This window comes from Metopolophium dirhodum, chromosome 3 (genome assembly GCF_019925205.1).
Source record: "Metopolophium dirhodum isolate CAU chromosome 3, ASM1992520v1, whole genome shotgun sequence".
In the NCBI taxonomy this organism is placed as follows: domain Eukaryota; kingdom Metazoa; phylum Arthropoda; class Insecta; order Hemiptera; family Aphididae; genus Metopolophium; species Metopolophium dirhodum.
In genome coordinates this window covers 4,789,950-4,809,837 of record NC_083562.1, presented here as the reverse complement: position 1 = coordinate 4,809,837, position 19,888 = coordinate 4,789,950, and the positions used below count along the sequence as shown (strand labels likewise).

Below are 19,888 nucleotides of genomic sequence, written 5' to 3'. Positions count from 1 at the left end.
CAATTTCCTGTTAAAAATTCAAAATATTATAATATTATAGATAGATTATAGATTATTTCATGATATTAAAAACTAATTAAAATAATACAACAATAAAAAGTTTTGAAATTCGTCTCAAAGACTAAAGATTTAAATAAATAAATAAGAAATGGTTTGTCTCCGGAAGCTATGGCTTGTGGAGGAGACAAGAGCTCGTATTTTAAAATGTAAAGTATCCTAGTTAACATAGTGAATTTAAATACATAACTATAAATTCAAATAATCTAAAAGAAAAAGTACCATACAATGAAGATAACTAAACATAAATAAAACTAATGAAACAAACAAAAATAAAACAATATTGACTGTGCAAATTCTAATTAATTTATAATATACGCAGAAAACATTATAAGATAATATACAGATTATAATAAATTAATAACATTAAGATATAAACTCTTATAAGTGTCTTATTTTATAATCAACATATTTTTTTTATATAAATTATAATTTTGGAAACTATTTGCCTTGACGTATCTACTTAGTATATTACAGAGATTAAAAGCAATATTATTTATTATATAATATTATAATTTTTCATCAGAGGCAAAATATCTATTAGCATATGCCATCTCTTTTTGGTGTGCACTAGAATTATGTTTAAGACTAATATATTTATGCTTGAAATAATAAAAATAACACACAGTTTTTATATCCTGGAGTTATTTTATATTTAGTAAGTAGGTAAGTTATACGTATTATCATTTTTGATAGGTACTGTTTTCAAAATATATAAGTAATGATAAGTAACGACAAAATGTTTACAACAAATTAAATTTTTATCTAGCAATAACATAATATACTGACAATTTAATCCAGTACGTTATTGGTTTCAGTGTGGTTTCAGGGTCATTTTGGGGTTACTCAATTTGATTATTACAATGTTTCGTAAATAAAAGAAACATTCGATGTGATTTTTATTTCACTGCGGCAAATGTTATAGCTCCAACAACTATATTTATGATCGCTACCTCTGACAGTAGAATATACGAAAGAATGATCGTTCAGTATTTTAATAGAAAAGCAAATCTCGGGGCTTCGTTCTACCATGAGTGAAGATCGAACATGCATAGTTGTGTGTTAGATGATTGATGGACGATCATCGTCTGTGCATTGACAGTATCTATGACAGTTCTACGAATAATAGATCATAAATAATATAGGAGATCTAAAGTAATCCACTTTACAAAATAAATACTAACAATACGGACCTGATAATGTCACAGATAATAATTAAACTAGAAATAGGTAACACGTAAATAAATTAGATTTTTTTTAATGGGTAGGTACTTGTAATTTTTTACATAGGTATAGGTAAGTCATGTTTAAGCAAAACAATATTTTTACAAAGAACGTCAAAATAATAATAATTTGGATTAAACCCACTTTCTATAACAGTAACAGTGGAGGATCCAGGGGGAAAAAGGGCAATTGCCCCCCCCCCCCAAATTAAGCCCTGGATCCACCTCTGAACATTAATTAGTAGTATTATACACCTAGGTATACTACTATAATATATTATATTATAATGACTAAAAATTACCTTTTCCGCGGAAAATATGTACAAATTATAGTACAATTAATGGTTAAAAATAAATCAAAAAAATCGAACATTGGGGTGCCAGAGTAACCCACTTTATAGTACATGCAATTTATAATTCAAATACGCAATATACACGTATATGATATTATAACTATAAGTATCGGAAGTTTGCAGGAGTCTTACGTAGATAGCATGTCCTATTTCGTCCATCTCAGCGCAGGATACTGATGTATTGTTATTAATTATTACTATACATTTGTATAAATGTTCGTACTTACTTAGAACTGGTTCTGAACGGTGCTTAGTTTACGAAAATATATTACGACATTATGATATATAGGTAATAATGTGTCAAATACCATTGGTTGAATTGATAAGTATAATGTACAAATATTGTAATAATTTATAATACTTTTTAAATTACATTCCTTATGATTTGTATTCTGAAAAAAGAAGCATTTAATTGTTAAAACAAAAATATTGTGTAGGTATAGCTAATTTTATGATATTGAAGAATAATATTTGCACGCCCGAGAAGTTTAGTTAGGGATTCAACAATACATAGTACGTTATTCAAACAGAGATAATATAATCAAGCCAATTAATATTGGACTTACGACTTTTAACAGACGTCTTAATGTAAGTTTGCAAACATTGTCTTAATCATGAATATAATTGACCTAAAGTATGTTAACTAATTTTCCTTAAAACGATTTTGAAAAAACAATCATAACTGCTCTTGATCTGAGGTTCTGTCACTGGACAGTCTCCTCTTCATGTGTTTCATGTCTTCTTTAATCACTATCATCATTGTTACTTATTGTTTTATGTGTAAACAAATTGTAATATATTTTTAATAAAAAAAAAAAAAAAAAACTGCTCTTGAAAAGTCACGTACGTTATCGGAGGAGTTACTTCTTGCTGATTATTTACGTACAAAAATTTTAAAATTTCAGGCATTTAAAATAAATAATATAAACACAGAAGAAATGTTAAAATATTATACCGCTGGGAACATGGGCATAATAAGTAATTGTCTAGATGACCAGACTTTTGATCTCTCTTTATTTTGCTGTAAGACACAAGGGACACATTGTATTGTTGTCATTATAAAGGTACACAAGTAAGATATGTGTCTTATATTAACTTTATGAAACAATTTATTGTTATTAGTATACTAGTTAAAATTATTTGAATTCCGAATTACTGAGTTGTATAAAGTATTATACTTAACATTTAATCTGGGTCAAATTTTACTACTATTTGTTTATCTTTAAAAAGCTTGGAACTGTATTGCAATTTTTCATAATTTTTATTTTATAATATATTGTATTTATTTAGTTAACAATGGCGAACTTGTTTCTGCTGTAGTAGGTACTTTGTGTTAAACGGTTATTCTAGACAAACATAAAATATTTTGGTTTATTTTTGAATAAATAATGTTTATTTCGTATTTTTTATTGCACTACCTATAACCTTGTTTAGGATAATTTTGTTCAGTATTTTTGAACGATATATTGTTGATTTTTTTCAGCTACCATCAATTAATAATAAAATATAATAATATATTAAACAGACCTTCAATTCTTATAAATAAAACAAAACTGGTACGGTACCTATTTATTTTGTATAAAAATATTGTTTTGAATAACCCAAATACTGGACTGAACTAAACATTATTAGTTGCCTCTCGAATAATGAATGTCCAACAACAATACGTTTTTGTCTGTTACAGCTAAAGGAAGTCCTTCTTTACAATATTTTAGAAGATATTTGTATTACTATTATACTATAGTCTATAATGTAGGTAAAATGTTTTTCTCTACATTGAAATTGAAATAAATTTGATGTTTTAAACATAAGTTATACAGGAAGTTAAATAAAGAAAGAAAAATCTCTGACAAAGATAAAGTTCTCTTCTTTAGTAGTAATAAAAACATCTTGATCTACGACCATTCTATGAATTACAAGAACCAATGAAATACAAAAACTTACTTTTGAAGAGACATCTTCATTACGCAATACTTAAATGGCATTCTTTGAGAATGTGTTTCAAAAATATTAAAGTACCAAATATTATTAAATTGTACTTACTTAATTAGTATTTTACAAAATATAATATTGTCACCATAAGAAACCTCTAAAAATGCATAATACTGTTTTAAGTTTTAACCTCTTAATGCATATGTACGTACTTTATGTATTATGCGTATCATTTTGTTCTTAGATGTACCTATGTACATTTATTTATTTTTTAAATTATGTGTATTATTTTAATACGATCCAGTTTACTTTCATGGGATTCTCATCTTTTGTATGAAAGTTATATAAATTTTTTTCATCTACTTAATTATTAATTTTAAATGTAAATTATTATCCGATATTAAAAAAAATTAATTTGAATTTATAATTTATATTGAATATAAATTCCCAAATGAAAATAATTCTGAATTGTATAATATTCAAATAAATCATCTGAAATAATTTAATTGACTTGTTTGAAATAAAAGTAGACTGTAAATATAATTATTTAATAATCAATAATAATATGTAGGTACTCTCATCACACAAGCAAGTAGATAGGAAAATCTATTTTGATTTGAGATGGTAACGTAATGATTTGAACATCTATTGTTCAAATAATATTTTATGTTTTTTATATTCATAATGTATAGCTATGTAAATGTAGGTATTGCAATGTCGGAATAGATATGAATAAAATCAAAAACAACAGAATGACAGTCAGGCATACGCTTTGCTAACCCACTAACACCTAACGGAGAAAGAATATTATCGTTAATGATACATAAAATGTGTCAACATATTCAAAAAAAATAATAAATTTAACTACAAAAACGATTTTTAAAATCAATGGATATTATATAATGTTGCTTAACTTATAAACTTTTGTACTTGTTCAAGAAATGATGGATGTGTTTTATAAATGACGTACTAGTATAATATTGTCTACAAAATATATTAATATGATTTTCTCACATTGGAATTAACTTTCCGACAGTTAAATGTATAGACGAAGCATTTTCAATTGAAGATTCTATACCAATATGGCGATGATATAATATACTGAATGGATATTCAAAGTTCGACGTAACTACGCAAGACATATTAAGGGTAAAATTTCGTTTGAAAGTCTAAAAACAAAAAAAATAACATAAAATTATTGAACAATTTTCTATATGACGTCATTCTTGATGTTTATAAATCTAAAAGAAATATCTTTAAACAATTTGGAACCCGTTTACAATAGAATTTGTTCACAGAATCTCAACATTGTAAGACATTTGAAAATAAAATACATTCGACTACTGAGTACAATTATTATTGTTTAGGCACATCTAATGACCAACCATGAATGAAAAAGGAAACGGGGACGACACTATTGCAGTGCTTTCAATGACTACACCAGTTGTACACCACTACTATGGTACATTCAATAACTATACACAGGACGCAGAGAGAAACTTGAAACTAATTTATAACCATTAATAGGACGACTAAACAAATGGAAGTCTTATTATAGTTCACTGGATATTAATAACAAGGAAAATCTAATCGAATCTGATCATTTAACGACAAGTTCGATATTGGGAACTTGATTCATCCGCCAAATCGATACATGCCTGAATAAATAAAAAACAACACTAGGAAAATATCATATTTCCAATGAAATTACAAACAAAGCAATACGCCTTGAATTAAAATAAATTACGTTCTAAAGATAATCAAAATGCAGAGAATCAGTGTCAACAAAACTGAAAATAAACAAGAACATTTTAATACCAAAATATGTTTTAAAAATAATTAGGAAAAACTTGGTAATTAGTCAGGATACTTATAACTATTAAATTAATTGAAATGGAAAAATAAATTAAATAAAAACCGAATTGGGACTAAGGCGTCGGCTGCGGCGCAGTCAACCCGAGTTCGATTCCTCGGCTATGGGCGGCATTTTTCTTCAGACAAGTCACGGTGTTCGGAGAACAAGTGCCGCCATCCCCCACCCGAGCATGGCAGATACCTACGGGTGCCCACTTGAAAATCTGCCAAGAACTACACACACGTGTTTACCAACCAACAGTATCCTCCCCTACAAATAAACAGAAACAAACAGCTAATGGCCATAGTTGCCGGGCTTAATGATCAATTAAAAAAAAAAAAAAAAAACAATCTGATAAGAATGAAACGTATACATATATGAATCATGCATGGTCGCCTCAAACAATAATGAATTTAAAAAAATAAATAGTGCAGAAAGATATGAATTTGGAATTATTCGTAAAGAGAACCATCATAATATGTAATGATAATATTATAATAATAGTAAAAAATCCATAAACAGTGATTTATATTATTAAATGTAGTATATAAACAATAGGGTATATTATATAATATCTGAAATGTATAAATATTTTATTTTTGTTTCTAATATTACAATTTATACGTTTTACCAATTTTTATTTAAAATTCATAGTTATTTCCGTTTCATAATATATTTTATTCAGTTCCCCAAATACAACGATATTGTTTATTTTTCTATAATTCTTCAAAAATCAAAGATGACGATGAACTTAGCTTAAGTCTGCTGAGCCCTTCAGACGAGATGAAATGCGAATATCTCTATAAAAACAGTTCAATAATAATTTTTAAATACATTTTATAATACAGGTATATTAAAGTAAATTAAAATCGTGTAATATGTATAAAATTTATAATTATTACATTCTACTGCTATCTCTTACATTTTGTTGGATACAAATTTTATTTGTGTTTTAAATTTTGAGTAATAGTGAATAATGTGCTTTCTCGTATTATTTTGTATATCCGTAGATTAACCCAAAACGTTTTTATTTTAACGGCTGCATAACATTAAGGTAATCGTGTACATTAGAGCCATCAGACTAGAAACCTAATTATTTTTATACAACTTCAAAGACTCAAAGTAATCCGAAGATTCAAATTTCATAATGTTTTAAATATATTTCAATCATTTTTTTTATATATAATTATCTATTTTTGTTATAGAAACATTTAATTTTAAAAAGGTGGGCAAGTGAGTATCGCTCTGCTGTACAGTAGGTTACAATTGGGTCACTGTAATGGATGATGTTAAATTTGAATATAATGGCGAAAATGGTGAGTCAGTCAGCCTATGATATATTACGAACTACTAAGTATAGATATTTAATGATATTATTGTGAATAAATTAATTTATTTACCTATTTACGTGGAACCATGTTTTAAATTTTCAACTTTAAGCTATAAAAGTTGAACGTTTTATTCATTTTTGACTACAAAATTTATCAAAATTCGAACTGTAAATGCTTATAAAAAAAAGTGTCACTATGCATATTTTTAATATTTTTCAACTGTCATTGAAACAATATAATATTAGGAATCTTAAATTATATTTTCAAGCTTTTTTAATTTTTGTTTTGTTTTTCCCTGCGCTTTTGATAGCTATTGAGAATTGTTACAGCCCCAAACAGTGAGACAGACAACAAAAAAAACACACACATCATTGTAAAATCAACACATTTATCGCTCCGCTCAGAATCTAAAATACATAAACGCTTTAATAACGGTTTATCTAGGAGCGACATTCCGTAAATCATTTTTTGATCAGATGTTTTATTTTTGCTTTAAAATTAAAAATAATTGATTACAAATTAAATTAGAGTTGAGTATGGGCATGTGGCTGACACGAGATTGCATTGCCGTTATATTGTTACATTATTTTGGCGAAATTCTGTTCATATTAGAGTTTATTAATTATCATTATACAGTACGTATGTCATAATAGGTACACTGTATACTAGGGTGGCCCTTATTTATGAACTTTCAAATTTGTAATTTCTCACCCACCCAATTTTTTCATTATCACACGAAAGATATGTGGGTTAAATTTGGTGATGATTAATAACCTCAGGTGCCGTAAGATGGTTGAATATTGATAAATAGGGTAGTTTTAGGGTTATTCTGATTTAATTCATTATATATTGCATTTAGCATAACATTGTATTGAGCTTAAATTGTAGATTCAGTATTCTCTATTAAAAACGTTCAGACAAAATTTCTCGTAAATCTATTATTTTCTGTGGAAATTAGAATAAAATAAAAATTATTACCTTTTTCTGAAAAAAAAATCGAAAATTTCAATATATTTTCTATATGATTGCTTTTACGATAACATACTTACAAATCTTCAAAGATGAAATAAAATAAAATTGTTTAAAACTAATGTACTTAAGCTAGTTTTACAACTATTGTTTTTTAAGAAATTAATCTTGAAGTATACAAAATGTTAACTTAATCTTAAAAAAAAAAAAATCGTTTACCTACAAAGAACATATTGAATATTGATGTCATTAAAAATAAATAGGTAGTGGTTCAATGGAGTAATACAATGTGAAAATTAGATACGTTACCATACCAAGCCATTACCCAATAAATTAAAGTTGAACTTTAAATTAACATAACAAATTAATGTGTTTTTTTTATTTTAATTCCAGACAGAAAAACTTATATTTATTTTGTACAAAATGTCATCTAACTTCAAATTTCTAAAAAAAACTGATTTGTCAATATGTATTTTCGATGATTATAAATTTCTGTAGAGACACCTTTTATTTAATTTTCAAACATAATAGGTATATAATTAAAATTGTATGCATTCTTAGCGCAAAATAATTTGTAAATTTCGTGATATTAGCAATTTGCTTCAAAAATGTAAAAAAATTTATTTTTAATTACAACAAAAAAGACAAAATCAATTTTATCAAACTCTGGTTTTGCTTAAATATTTCAATTTTTTTTTTCATTCTTTTGGATAAGAATACTTCGAATTATGAATCAATACTAGATTCAATATTTCACCAGAACCAACCTCAATATTGAAAATGAAATCATTTAGTCTACTATAAAAAGTCTCTGGAAACAGAAAAAAAATAACAATAAATTCATTACTCCGCTCAGAATCTAATAAAGTAATATCAAAATTTAAATTAATAATATATTGATTGAAAAAAAAACCCACTTGGAAGTCAAATATACCCACTATTCAAATACTACCCTGTAACGAATAAGTTATCTTGCTTGTTTACCATCGACCGTCATTTATCCGTGTTTAAATATTACCTTTCTACCCACATCTACGCTTACAAAACTTCTATAACTAATAGATACATGTTATTTTGGTGAAATAGTCTTGGAATGTTTTCGTATGTGTTGTTAGGACTCAACTATACTAATTCATCATGCTCATTATTGTGGTCAGAAGTTAAATTAAGTATAATTAACTTTATACATATTATTGTGTTGAATTTAATTATAATTTTACTAACATAATCTGGTTAATGTTATTAAATGTCAGATTTAATGAATTTCATCTCCACGAACTGTACATATTTCAAGTATAATTATTTAAAGTGTAAGTTACAATGTAAGATTATTTCATATACATTTATTTTGAACGTCTAATCCAATAAATCAAACTAAATTTTGTTTATTCAGCACCCATAATTTAATATAAAATAAGTAGGAATATCTATTTATTCACTACCTACCAGACGAGTACCTATCTAGGATTTTAGAAATATCGTTTGAGAGATTTAAGAGAAGCAGTCATACAAATTTTCTATAGCTGCCATTATTCTAAATGCCCCCTTGCCTTTGGTTGACAATTGATTTTTTTTAAAGATATATTATTCCACAACAGTTATGATAGATATTTCATATTATATACAGGTTGGTGCAGTCAGTTGTCATTAAAAATAGTTGTTCATCTTTAAAAAATAAATGATGAGTATAAAATATAATTAAAATAATTATAAAACCTTCATAAAATAGCTAATTACACTAGTAAATTTAAAAAATAAATAAATCCCGTAGTATCACACATACACTCCAATGTTATACAGCCTAAATGAATTTGAATAATATTTCAGCTATATCAGAATCAGAGTATGCAATGAATTCGTTTTCAAAAATGAATGTGCTTTATAGCTTACAGGAATGAAATCACGAAATAATTCAACAACCATCGTTGGCACAAAATTATAAATGTTTCACCTTGTGAAATGTATATACTATAATAATAATAATACACCTAAAAGAACACACACACAAACCACTTGGCACTTACACATTATTCGCAAGTACCTAGTTAGTTTCAAGTTAAATAATTTTTTTTAACCATTCACTATAGAATGAGACAATTATAAATTACATGCATTCATTGCACAAATTCATATAGGTGTTGTACTAACTATTTCAGCAATTTAATCGTATTAATGATTCACTGAACAGATATCTATATAGGTTATATTATAATAATGTATGTTTAATGTCTAATATAATATATTATATACATTATATATAATATAATTCAAAAAAATAAATTTTAATATTAAGTCGTTCGTGTAGAATAATAAAATATACGATATAAATATATAATAATATTATGAATTATTATTCTTTCACTGGTAATTATTTTCCCAACAAAACCATTTATCTTTTTAGTTTTTACATAAATCATACTTTTATAAATAGCTCTTGATTTAAGGCTGCCTAAAACGTGGAAAATAACGAGAGTTTGATCAAATTTGAAATAACAGACATTATATTTGTGCGATAATTTTATAACAGTTTTAATACTGTTATAATAATCTTTTTTTTTTAATAAAATATGGGATATTGGAATGATTTACAAAGAAATTGAGAACAACGCTCGACCTCAACAAATTACGTAAATACGTAATGGCGAGTTTTTATTAAAATAAGCCTAAATATTACAGATTTTTAAAAATAAAGAGATGGTCCAAACCTTAAATACAATTTATCCAAAACGGACAGATCTTTCAGCTTTATTATTTTTTTACCTCAGTAAACATTAAATTGATAATATACAATACCCTTCTAAAACCCATCTGGACCTACGGACTCCAGCTCTGGGGTTGTGCAAAAAATTCAAACCTTCCAAAACATTTCCCTTAGAAAAATAACAAATGCTCCTCCCTTTGTTTCCAATCTTACACTCCATAATGACTTAAAAATAGCAACAGTACTCGATGAAGCAAAATGTTTCTATAAAAGATTTCACACAACACTACCTCTCCATTCTAATCTCCTTAGAAAAAAATTATCTACCTTATCCATTCCAGGTAATCCCCCAAGAGGGCTTAAACAAAGATGGTGTCGAGATCTTTTATCTAAAACTTGAATAGTTTTGCTTAATAAATTTAAAAAAAAAAAACTCAAAATTGGTAGTGTCACTAATGGGCGGCTTCTTTCTTTAAAATATTCACATGTAAATACTCTTTGTCACGTTTACTTATTATTCTAGTTAAGAATAGATTGTAAATTTCTTATAAAAATAAAAAAATAAAAATATTTTTATATCATTCAGCCGGAATATAATTTAAGTTACAGTATACAAGCACTATATATGGATACAAATAAAAATTATTATTGTCATAATTATTATAGTAACGTTATAAGGTTTCCTCATTGCCATAACGCATTATCCTATAAATTGAGTATGGTTTCTACAAAATTATTATTTAATGCATATCATTAATATTATAATTATCATTTTCGGGTTACAAGTATTATAAGAATTTTTTTTATTGATCGAAAATAAACATTGGCAACATAGGCCACTATAGTTACTTGGTACTTTTTACATTATGATTATGAATACAAATATATAACAAATTTTTTTTTTTTAAATTTGGCTATATAAATTGGATTGTTCAAGAAAATTAATTAATTCAAGCCTCAAGGTTTCGTTCATGATTGGGTTGGGGTTGTGTGATATCCTGTGATCAATCCAATCTTGATCGTATTTTAAACAGTCTGTGATTATGTGCAGTTTAACAGAGAGTTTAGTTCCACAGGTTTGGCGTACAGAAGGTTCTTCTCTGGCCATCAGGAAACCGTGAGTAAGAGACAGTTATTTTTTAAAAAAAGCACTATTTTTGTTATTTTGTTAAAAAAAATATTTTTAAAACCAAAAGTTTTCTAAAAACCAGATTTACAAATTGGCTATTTTGACATTTTCAAAAAAAATTAAAATCATATTTTATATTTACAATTACAAAATAAAAAATAAAAAATGTTATTAAATATTATCAAAATTAGTTAGGTACCTACATTAATATATTTTAATTTTGAACTGTACAAAATTATAATAATTATTCTGTAATAGTTATAGTGCTTGATAGTGATTTTCCACAAAAACCACAAAAAACAACGTATTCAACATTTCTAATTTCACTTATTAATTGTGCTTTTGTTAAATTTTCTATATCTTTATAAATAAATTGTATACCTAATAATAAAGTAGTAAAGTACATATTGAAACATTAAAATACGTGAATACGTGAATATACATGTACACGTGAACAATTACACGTGTACACGGATTTTTTAAGTACACGGTTTTATATATTCGGATGTTAATTTTACGTGTATAGGGGCTCTAGTCCAAATATTACCAAAAGTAGTTATGCATCACTTTAATTTTGAACTATACAACTATAATCATTTTATACACAATATAGACTATACATTTTAGAATATATTCACTTATACATATTAATTAAATACTAATATTATAATTTATAACTATAAAATTGTCTAAATTATACTAAATAGATTATACCAACTTTTAAAATATAAATACAATGGGGGTGGGGGGGGGGGGATGAATGGTGCCAACCAGGAATCAATATGTAGATAGTATATATTATAAACAGCAGCTGGCAGAAATAATAGTCGGTGGAATCAATATATAAATATTAAACAACAAACCGTGAAAGTTGGGCTTATGTAATACCCACTAGCCTGCGGAATTAATATTTACCTTTTTCCTAAGCAGATAGTTTCGGTGAAATCAAAAAATCTCCAGACGTCCGACTGGTTCACCAGCCAACGTCCAATGATGTTCCTGATATTTGGGGATCTGCCATCGAACCAGAAAAACAATTGTTCAGAATCTTCTACGAAATGGTGAAGGAGATTCTGACAATCAAAGAAGAGGAAAAAAGAATCAGAGGGGTGGCAAAAAGGGCATGACCTTCAGTGTGACTGGGAGCAGAACTCGAAGTCTGGGCGACAGGCTAGTGGCTACAGCAGGCCTGAGAAGAGGCGATGAAAAATTGAGTTTGAGGGGTGGCAGACAAAAATGAATTATCATTTTTATATAACAGAAGGTGGTTTGTAAGGGTAGATAAGGTGGAGACCACTAAAGTTGTTAGTTGTTGTTTGACAATAAACGATGCTGCGTGGGGGCCAGGTCATGTGCAAAAAGTTCAACCCCCTAAACAATAAAAAAAGGTACTATTTAATGCTCAAATAATTATGTTTTCTAATTTTGTTTTTCTTACGAAATCTAGTAAGCTAGTAAATTCGATAAACTATATAGATACAAATGTATATTTATTATTATATATTGTCCATAATGGCAGTTGTTACAATTTTGTGATATTATACAAACAATGATTGTTAATTATTAATATCAATCATTTTAAAGGTAAATATTACGTAAATACGTTTCATCCTAAAGTTTATTGTATTTCTTTATTTCTTATTATATTTACATTGATTCAAATGTATACACATTAAGACATCAGTTAATATGTAGGTAAAAAATATCTGTTCCTCTAAATCAACATTTCAAAGAAAATAACTGTTATAGTAACTGGAGAAATTTAAAAGTACCTACTAGAAATAAAAGAATTAATTTTTTTTTCTTGTAAAAGTGTATGCATATAGTAACGTGCCCTCTACTTAAAATATGTGAAAAATAAATTATGAGAAATATATTTTCGGTTTTTTAGAATTGTTCTTTACTTTGAACATCACGAAAAAATGTTTTCCACGTACAATATCCATTATAATGTTATTATGTTAATTTAATAGAATTTCATATTTTTAAACTTAATTTCCTGAGGGTATTATTTTCCTCGTAGAACCATATTAATTTAAACAATAGTGAAAATATAAAAATCAACAAACTATATGACAAAGAATACAAAACATATATAAATAACAATAACATTTATAGTTATAATAAAATAATTTAATTATGTTGTTGGTTTGAGCATGTTTTTTGTACAAATTTCAAAGGGTGAAAATGTACTACCATGCTATAATTACAGTTTGAAAATTATAAATTTATCATAAATACTTTATAGAGGCAATTTTTTTATATTGCATATTATCATAATGTAACATTAAAACGGTTGCTATAATATCATACACAAATCTTTTACGTGGTCATAAATTCATAACTATAAACACATAAAATATTGTCCTTCAACGGTGTATCAGTGACAGATTAATACCAAACGGAGGGAATGTGAAATGATTTTGATGTTAGGTAATACTTAAATCTGACATCTGATTATTATACCGAGTAGAATTTATTATTGTAGGCACCTATAATATAAAAATAAAGTATAAATGTAATATATTTTTCTATAATACACCTATCTAAGAAACTTTTCTTTTTGTTTGTAACACAGTTAAAAGTTTGAGTTTAAATGAGAATATAGTTACTTACGAAACGTTGTATTTTTTCTAGCAAAAAACATAACACGGTGAAATTAATAAAAAAATTAATCCATAGGCAAATGTACCATTAACTATTATTAATGATTCATAAGATCAATACAAATTGTTTACAATTTGTACAAATGTATTTTTATTTGAACAACTGTGAATAGGAAATATATTTTTAAATAATATAAAGGTAATAATAATAACAATGAATCATTTAAAATGCATAGACTAAAACGATTTATATTTTAATAGATAATGTACAACGAGATCATTCTATTTTCAACTCTGTAGTGATTGGCAAAGCAATTTAACTGCCCATTAAGCGTATTTCTCATCATTTTCATGTACTGTTCATGCCGTACACAGATAACTACAGCTGCAGATGTATGTATAACTATTATATTTTTTTTACCGAGTATTTTTTTAACTGGTTCTCATTTTTTAAAAAAAAGCGAAGCGTAGCTTGTATCGCTACAGGATACTCTTTAATTAGTAGTACAAAAAATCTCAAGAGTTTTAAAATATCGCCTTTAAGTATATTTAAAAATTCCAAAAATCAGAATTTGAATTAATTTAATATTAAATAAAAAAATTAGGATGATCATGCTTGATGAATGACCTTTGTTTTACTACTTTTAATAGTAGTTAAATATAGTTTAGTATAGTTTAAATACATATTTAATTATTAGTCTTTACAATAATTTTCAAATTATTATTGCCCCCATATCTTCAGGCATATTATCATTTGTACTTAAAGTTTAATAACTCAAAAATTACTTGCTTGAACTTCGATTTATGATTTATTTACTTCCGCTATTTTTTTAAAATTATTTATATTTTGGAAATATTTTTAGTCGTACATTCGCCGATTTATTTATAAGGGTATCTAATTTAATTTTTGCTTTTAAACAATTAACATGTATTATTACAGTGTAAACAGTACATTTATGTTATTAGGATTCAAGAGTAATATTTCTATTGTTTAACTAAATGTTAACACTTACTATGATTAAATAAGGTTTTTATTAGAATATATTATTATTGTACATTTTGAATTGTGTATAGGTATATTATTATACTTGGTTATTAAGTAGTTATTACTTTTAAAATCCTGTTTAGTTTGTTACGTATGGTTCATTACGTATTACTCAGTAATAATTTCCGTTTTTTTTAACAACAAATGTATAATTCAAATATCTTATAAGTTATAACATAATAATATAATTCCAGATTGTATATAGGTACCCAATGAAATTCATTAATAAAAAGTGGATGTCACTCTGCTGTGTAGTAGGTTACAAGTGGATTTTGCATAGTGTTAAATTTGAATTCAATGTATAATATTATCATTGTATACGAAAAATGATTCTGAGTGGAGACGGTTATTACTTATTGTCAGCCTAGGATATTTATATTGTTATTATTAGTACTGTAGCAGGTAGGTAAGTTGAACTGATATTTGCATATTATCATATTTTAAAATTTGTAAATAATAATATGTCTTAGAAGTTTCAAGCACCCTTGAATAATATTTTCAAATCATAACAAAAACTAAAATTGTTCTTCTTTGTTCCAAATTTTAACATAAAATAACTAATAACTGTGTTTTCATATTTTTATATTTTATGGTTACACAATGACCTTATCATTGAAACTTTATAATACATTTTAAATTCTTAGACACAGACACAAAAACAATATGGCTAATATGCTGAGTGTTAGGAATGTCAAATGTGGTCGAAACGTATAATTCTATGCTAAATAGAGTTTCTCACGTGGCCTGCGGTATTGACTCCAGGCGGTCGATGGTCGACAGTCGGAGTCGAAGGGTGACGCGAACCCAAAGAGGACTCCACGGACGACCAGGTAAGTAGATATCGGCTACCATATACATATAACCCCACTGCAGTAGATATCGGAAACCCACGACACACCAAGTCCCGATCGGTAACCCTCGTTTATAATTTATAAGTACCTAATACATAATATTATTAATTGATACTGAATATATTATAAGATTTGTAATACTGTTCACTGTTGTAGTAAAATAATAATACATATATAATAAATATATAACAGATACATTTGATAAATATATTTAATTCATACCACATTAGTGTACATAAGTAAATAACACACATATAGTACATAATATATAAATACATAATATGACATGTGTTGAACTTAAAAGTATTATAATATTATAATATAATAAAAACATGCGATTTGTTAACAAATTAATGTAAAAAAATTAATTTGTAATCAAGGCACATACATAGCAACTGTTTATTTGTAATTTCATAATATTACAGCCCATTTTAATAAAATATTTTAAAAAAACTACAACCCATTTTCGTCAGTATCCATATCCTGTACCTACGGCGCGACGTTCTCTCGTCAAAACTCGATAAATATTTTAACCGGACCCGTTGGATGTTAGCGACATCCGACTCGTCGTTTTTGGCACACCAGAGCCTCCACATATGGAAAAAGATCGGCGAAGGGTCTTTTTCCAAGGTTTACCTAGCCAAATATGGAGACGCCGAGAACGATTCAGGCACACTGATCGCGACAAAAGTGATCAACAAGAACCGCGTTTCCCCTAAGTTCGTGGAAAAGTTCTTACCCCGTGAACTAGACGTGATGATCAAACTCAGACATCCGTATATAGTGCAGGCAAGTTTAATAATATGAAATAGATAGATCACATCATGGTTCGTAATATTTTACGTTACGGTGTATTATGAGGTACATCGATTTAGAATAATAACAATAATAAAGGTAGGTACCTAATGATATTAAGTACTGCAACACCAATAGCGGATTTAGAAATCCGAAACGGAAAGGAGCTACATTTTTACAGAAAAATACTATTTTATAAATATTTGTATTTTGTACATCGTAATAGATAATTATAGATAAGATTTAATAACAATATCAATTCTGCAATAGGTTTCACGAACTATCACTAGACAATTAACGAATAATTAGTGAGTGTCCCTTAAACATGATTTATTGGCCCATAATATAATATTATAATATTATTTAATTATATGGAACCATTAAGTAATTAATCAATTTTACATGCAACTCGATATAACAATATTATTTATATGGATTTTAATTTTATTTATGTTATATTATAAATATATATTATATATAATTTAACATACATTTAACATTTCCAACCTGCATCCATACTAAAATTTCATTTTCTAAATCATAATTTTTTTTACCTTATTTATAGTACCCAAAATGAGAGTGCTACCTACTTATTTTTAATAATTAAAATTTTGTTTTATGTAGGTATGTGATGAAAATGCGTCCCACTGTACGGTGGTAATATTTAAAATATCAATTCGTTTGGTTGAGATTACTTTGAATCATTGTGTATATAGGTAGTTTGTATGGTAAATCATGAACTTTATTTAGCCTTTTCGGATATCCAACCCACGCTAGTGTTCGCCGAAAAGATAGATAGTTATTATTAAATTCCACCAAATAACTTTATCATTCTCAAATGGAACACATAGTTGGAATAAAGTAATTTACAAACATGATGTGCACTAGTTAGCAATAGACCTACACAATAAGCAAAGGCGAACAACACTTCAAAGTAAACATTTTTAGTGTTAAGTTAAGCCCGTAGTAACACGTCTTTACGAAATCGTATATAGCTTGGAGTAAACATTTTATAAGAAATACAATTTTAGTATTATCGATTCAAAAGGCACTATTTTATGGAATGGAAATATATAGTCATCTAATTTTTTGTCACGTCCGAATATTTTTTATATTTCACCGAGGTTATATAAAACATAATATTTGTTTTCGTTGAATTCGGTCACTGTGCTCGCTTAAGACAAGAAAACATAGTTTATTTTACTAAAAATAAAATAATTTTAATTTTAAAAATGAACGTAATACATTTAATTTTATAATTTGAGGTGAATATAATATATGATAATAACAATAAAATGTATAATGTATAAATCTTCAATCTTCGTGTTATTTTATGAGCCAAAATAGATTTAGGAATATTTGTATGATTGCAGTATATATGCGTCATACGAAATATTATGTTAATGTATAAATTATTAATTATTATGTTAATAAAGTAATATTATATTATACTAATATGTAATATTTCAATATAATATGATATTGAGGTACAGATCATAATATCTCATAGGCCACTTATTAAATATTTTAAATAAGGGGGGGGGGGGGGTACAGCCCACCTAACAAACTATTAACTTGAAATAACCCATGAGGGCTTATATCTAAATCAATAAGGGATATTGTTGGGGGGCTAAATTTTAGTCAGGGGGCTCAGCCCCCACAGTCTCCTTCCCTAGTTGCGCCACTGATATAGTGTGGTATCATCGCATTCCCATCATTTCAATTTTCAACACTTTAGACTTCAATAGTTAATTGACTACCCAATGAAAATAAATCAGTAATACAACGTTTGAACTATTTAAATATATTAACTACCTATAAGGTATCTCAGATTTTTTCAGGAAGACGTAAATATATTATATATAATATTATAATAGATATAATATTTTAGTTTGGATGAATCAAAATAAATTAAAATAATTTAAACTCGCTCTCTTATGTAGTAATAACTTTCCAAAATCGTATTTCAAACATATTGGTTTGAAAAAAAATCGTATTCATGATTAGACCAGCGAACAACCCGCTTTTTAGTACCTACTTAACAGTTGTCAATATAATGATGGGATTACCGCACGTCGAAAGCATAATTTTATATAACGTGTCCACTAGTGCAGGTGTACAGCGTGTTCCAGAACGGTTACAAGATCTACATAAATATGGAGTACGCGGAGAACGGCGACATGTTCACGTACCTCCAGAAGACGAAGCTGTCGGAGGTACAGATCCGTTCGTGGTTGTTGCAGATCCTGTGGGCGTTCTCGTACATGCACGGCGTGGGCGTGGTGCACAGGGACCTGAAGTGCGAGAACATACTGCTGACCAGGAGGTACAACTTGCGGATAGCCGACTTCGGGTTCGCTAGGTTCGTGGACCGAGGACGGAATCCCGGGGCGGACACGGTGTGCGGCACGATGACCTACTCATCGCCCGAGCTCCTGTACGGCAAGCGTCCCTACAACCCGGTGGCCGCGGACGTGTGGGCGATCGGCGTCGTGCTGTTCATAATGTGCAACAACGTGCCGCCGTTCCGGAACAGCCACAAGGAAGAGATACACAGGAAACAGGTGAGCTGCAGTCTCGTCGTAAGTCGTAATGCGCTGCAATGAATAAAAATATTCGAATACTATTTCGAAAAAAAAAAGTAATCGAGAACCACCGTGTTTTTTGTAAAAGATTATTAATTACAACAAGTAGTTTCTGACTCATAAACCTTATATACCAAGGAGTAAGGATAATAGTAATTTTTAACAGATTTATAAGGCATATTTTAGGCTATGATTATTTCAGAATTATAATAATCAATACTAATCTATTAGCTTTTTATGATATGTCAAATTTTACTTGGTAAGCATGACTTAATATTATATCTGTTATAATATATCCTAACCATCTAGGTACTCTCAAAATCTATAACTGGGCTTGAAACCGATATTCAATACCGATTTTTAATACCGGTAAAACCAAAATCGATATCAAAACCGAAAACGAAATCGGAAAAAATATTTTCAGTTTCAAGCCCTGTCTACAAGTAAACGTACATA

At 27.6% G+C, this 19,888-nt stretch overlaps 1 protein-coding gene across 4 annotated transcripts in view; it reads left to right on the top strand.

The window, feature by feature from the left end:
• Window positions 1-19,888, top strand: part of LOC132941119 (testis-specific serine/threonine-protein kinase 3-like) — a 30,295-nt gene that overhangs the window by 3,162 nt on the left and 7,245 nt on the right. Inside the window, exons 2-4 of one of the 4 annotated variants that reach the window (XM_061009023.1) lie at window positions 14,418-14,549; window positions 15,888-16,031; window positions 18,957-19,411. In XM_061009023.1, the coding sequence (XP_060865006.1) occupies window positions 15,890-16,031; window positions 18,957-19,411 (597 nt within the window). In that variant the 5' untranslated portion in view covers window positions 14,418-14,549; window positions 15,888-15,889. Of the gene's footprint in view, window positions 1-14,417; window positions 14,550-15,845; window positions 16,032-18,956; window positions 19,412-19,888 lie in introns of those variants that run through there. The other 3 variants (XM_061009022.1, XM_061009027.1, XM_061009024.1) reach the window with 3 other exon arrangements.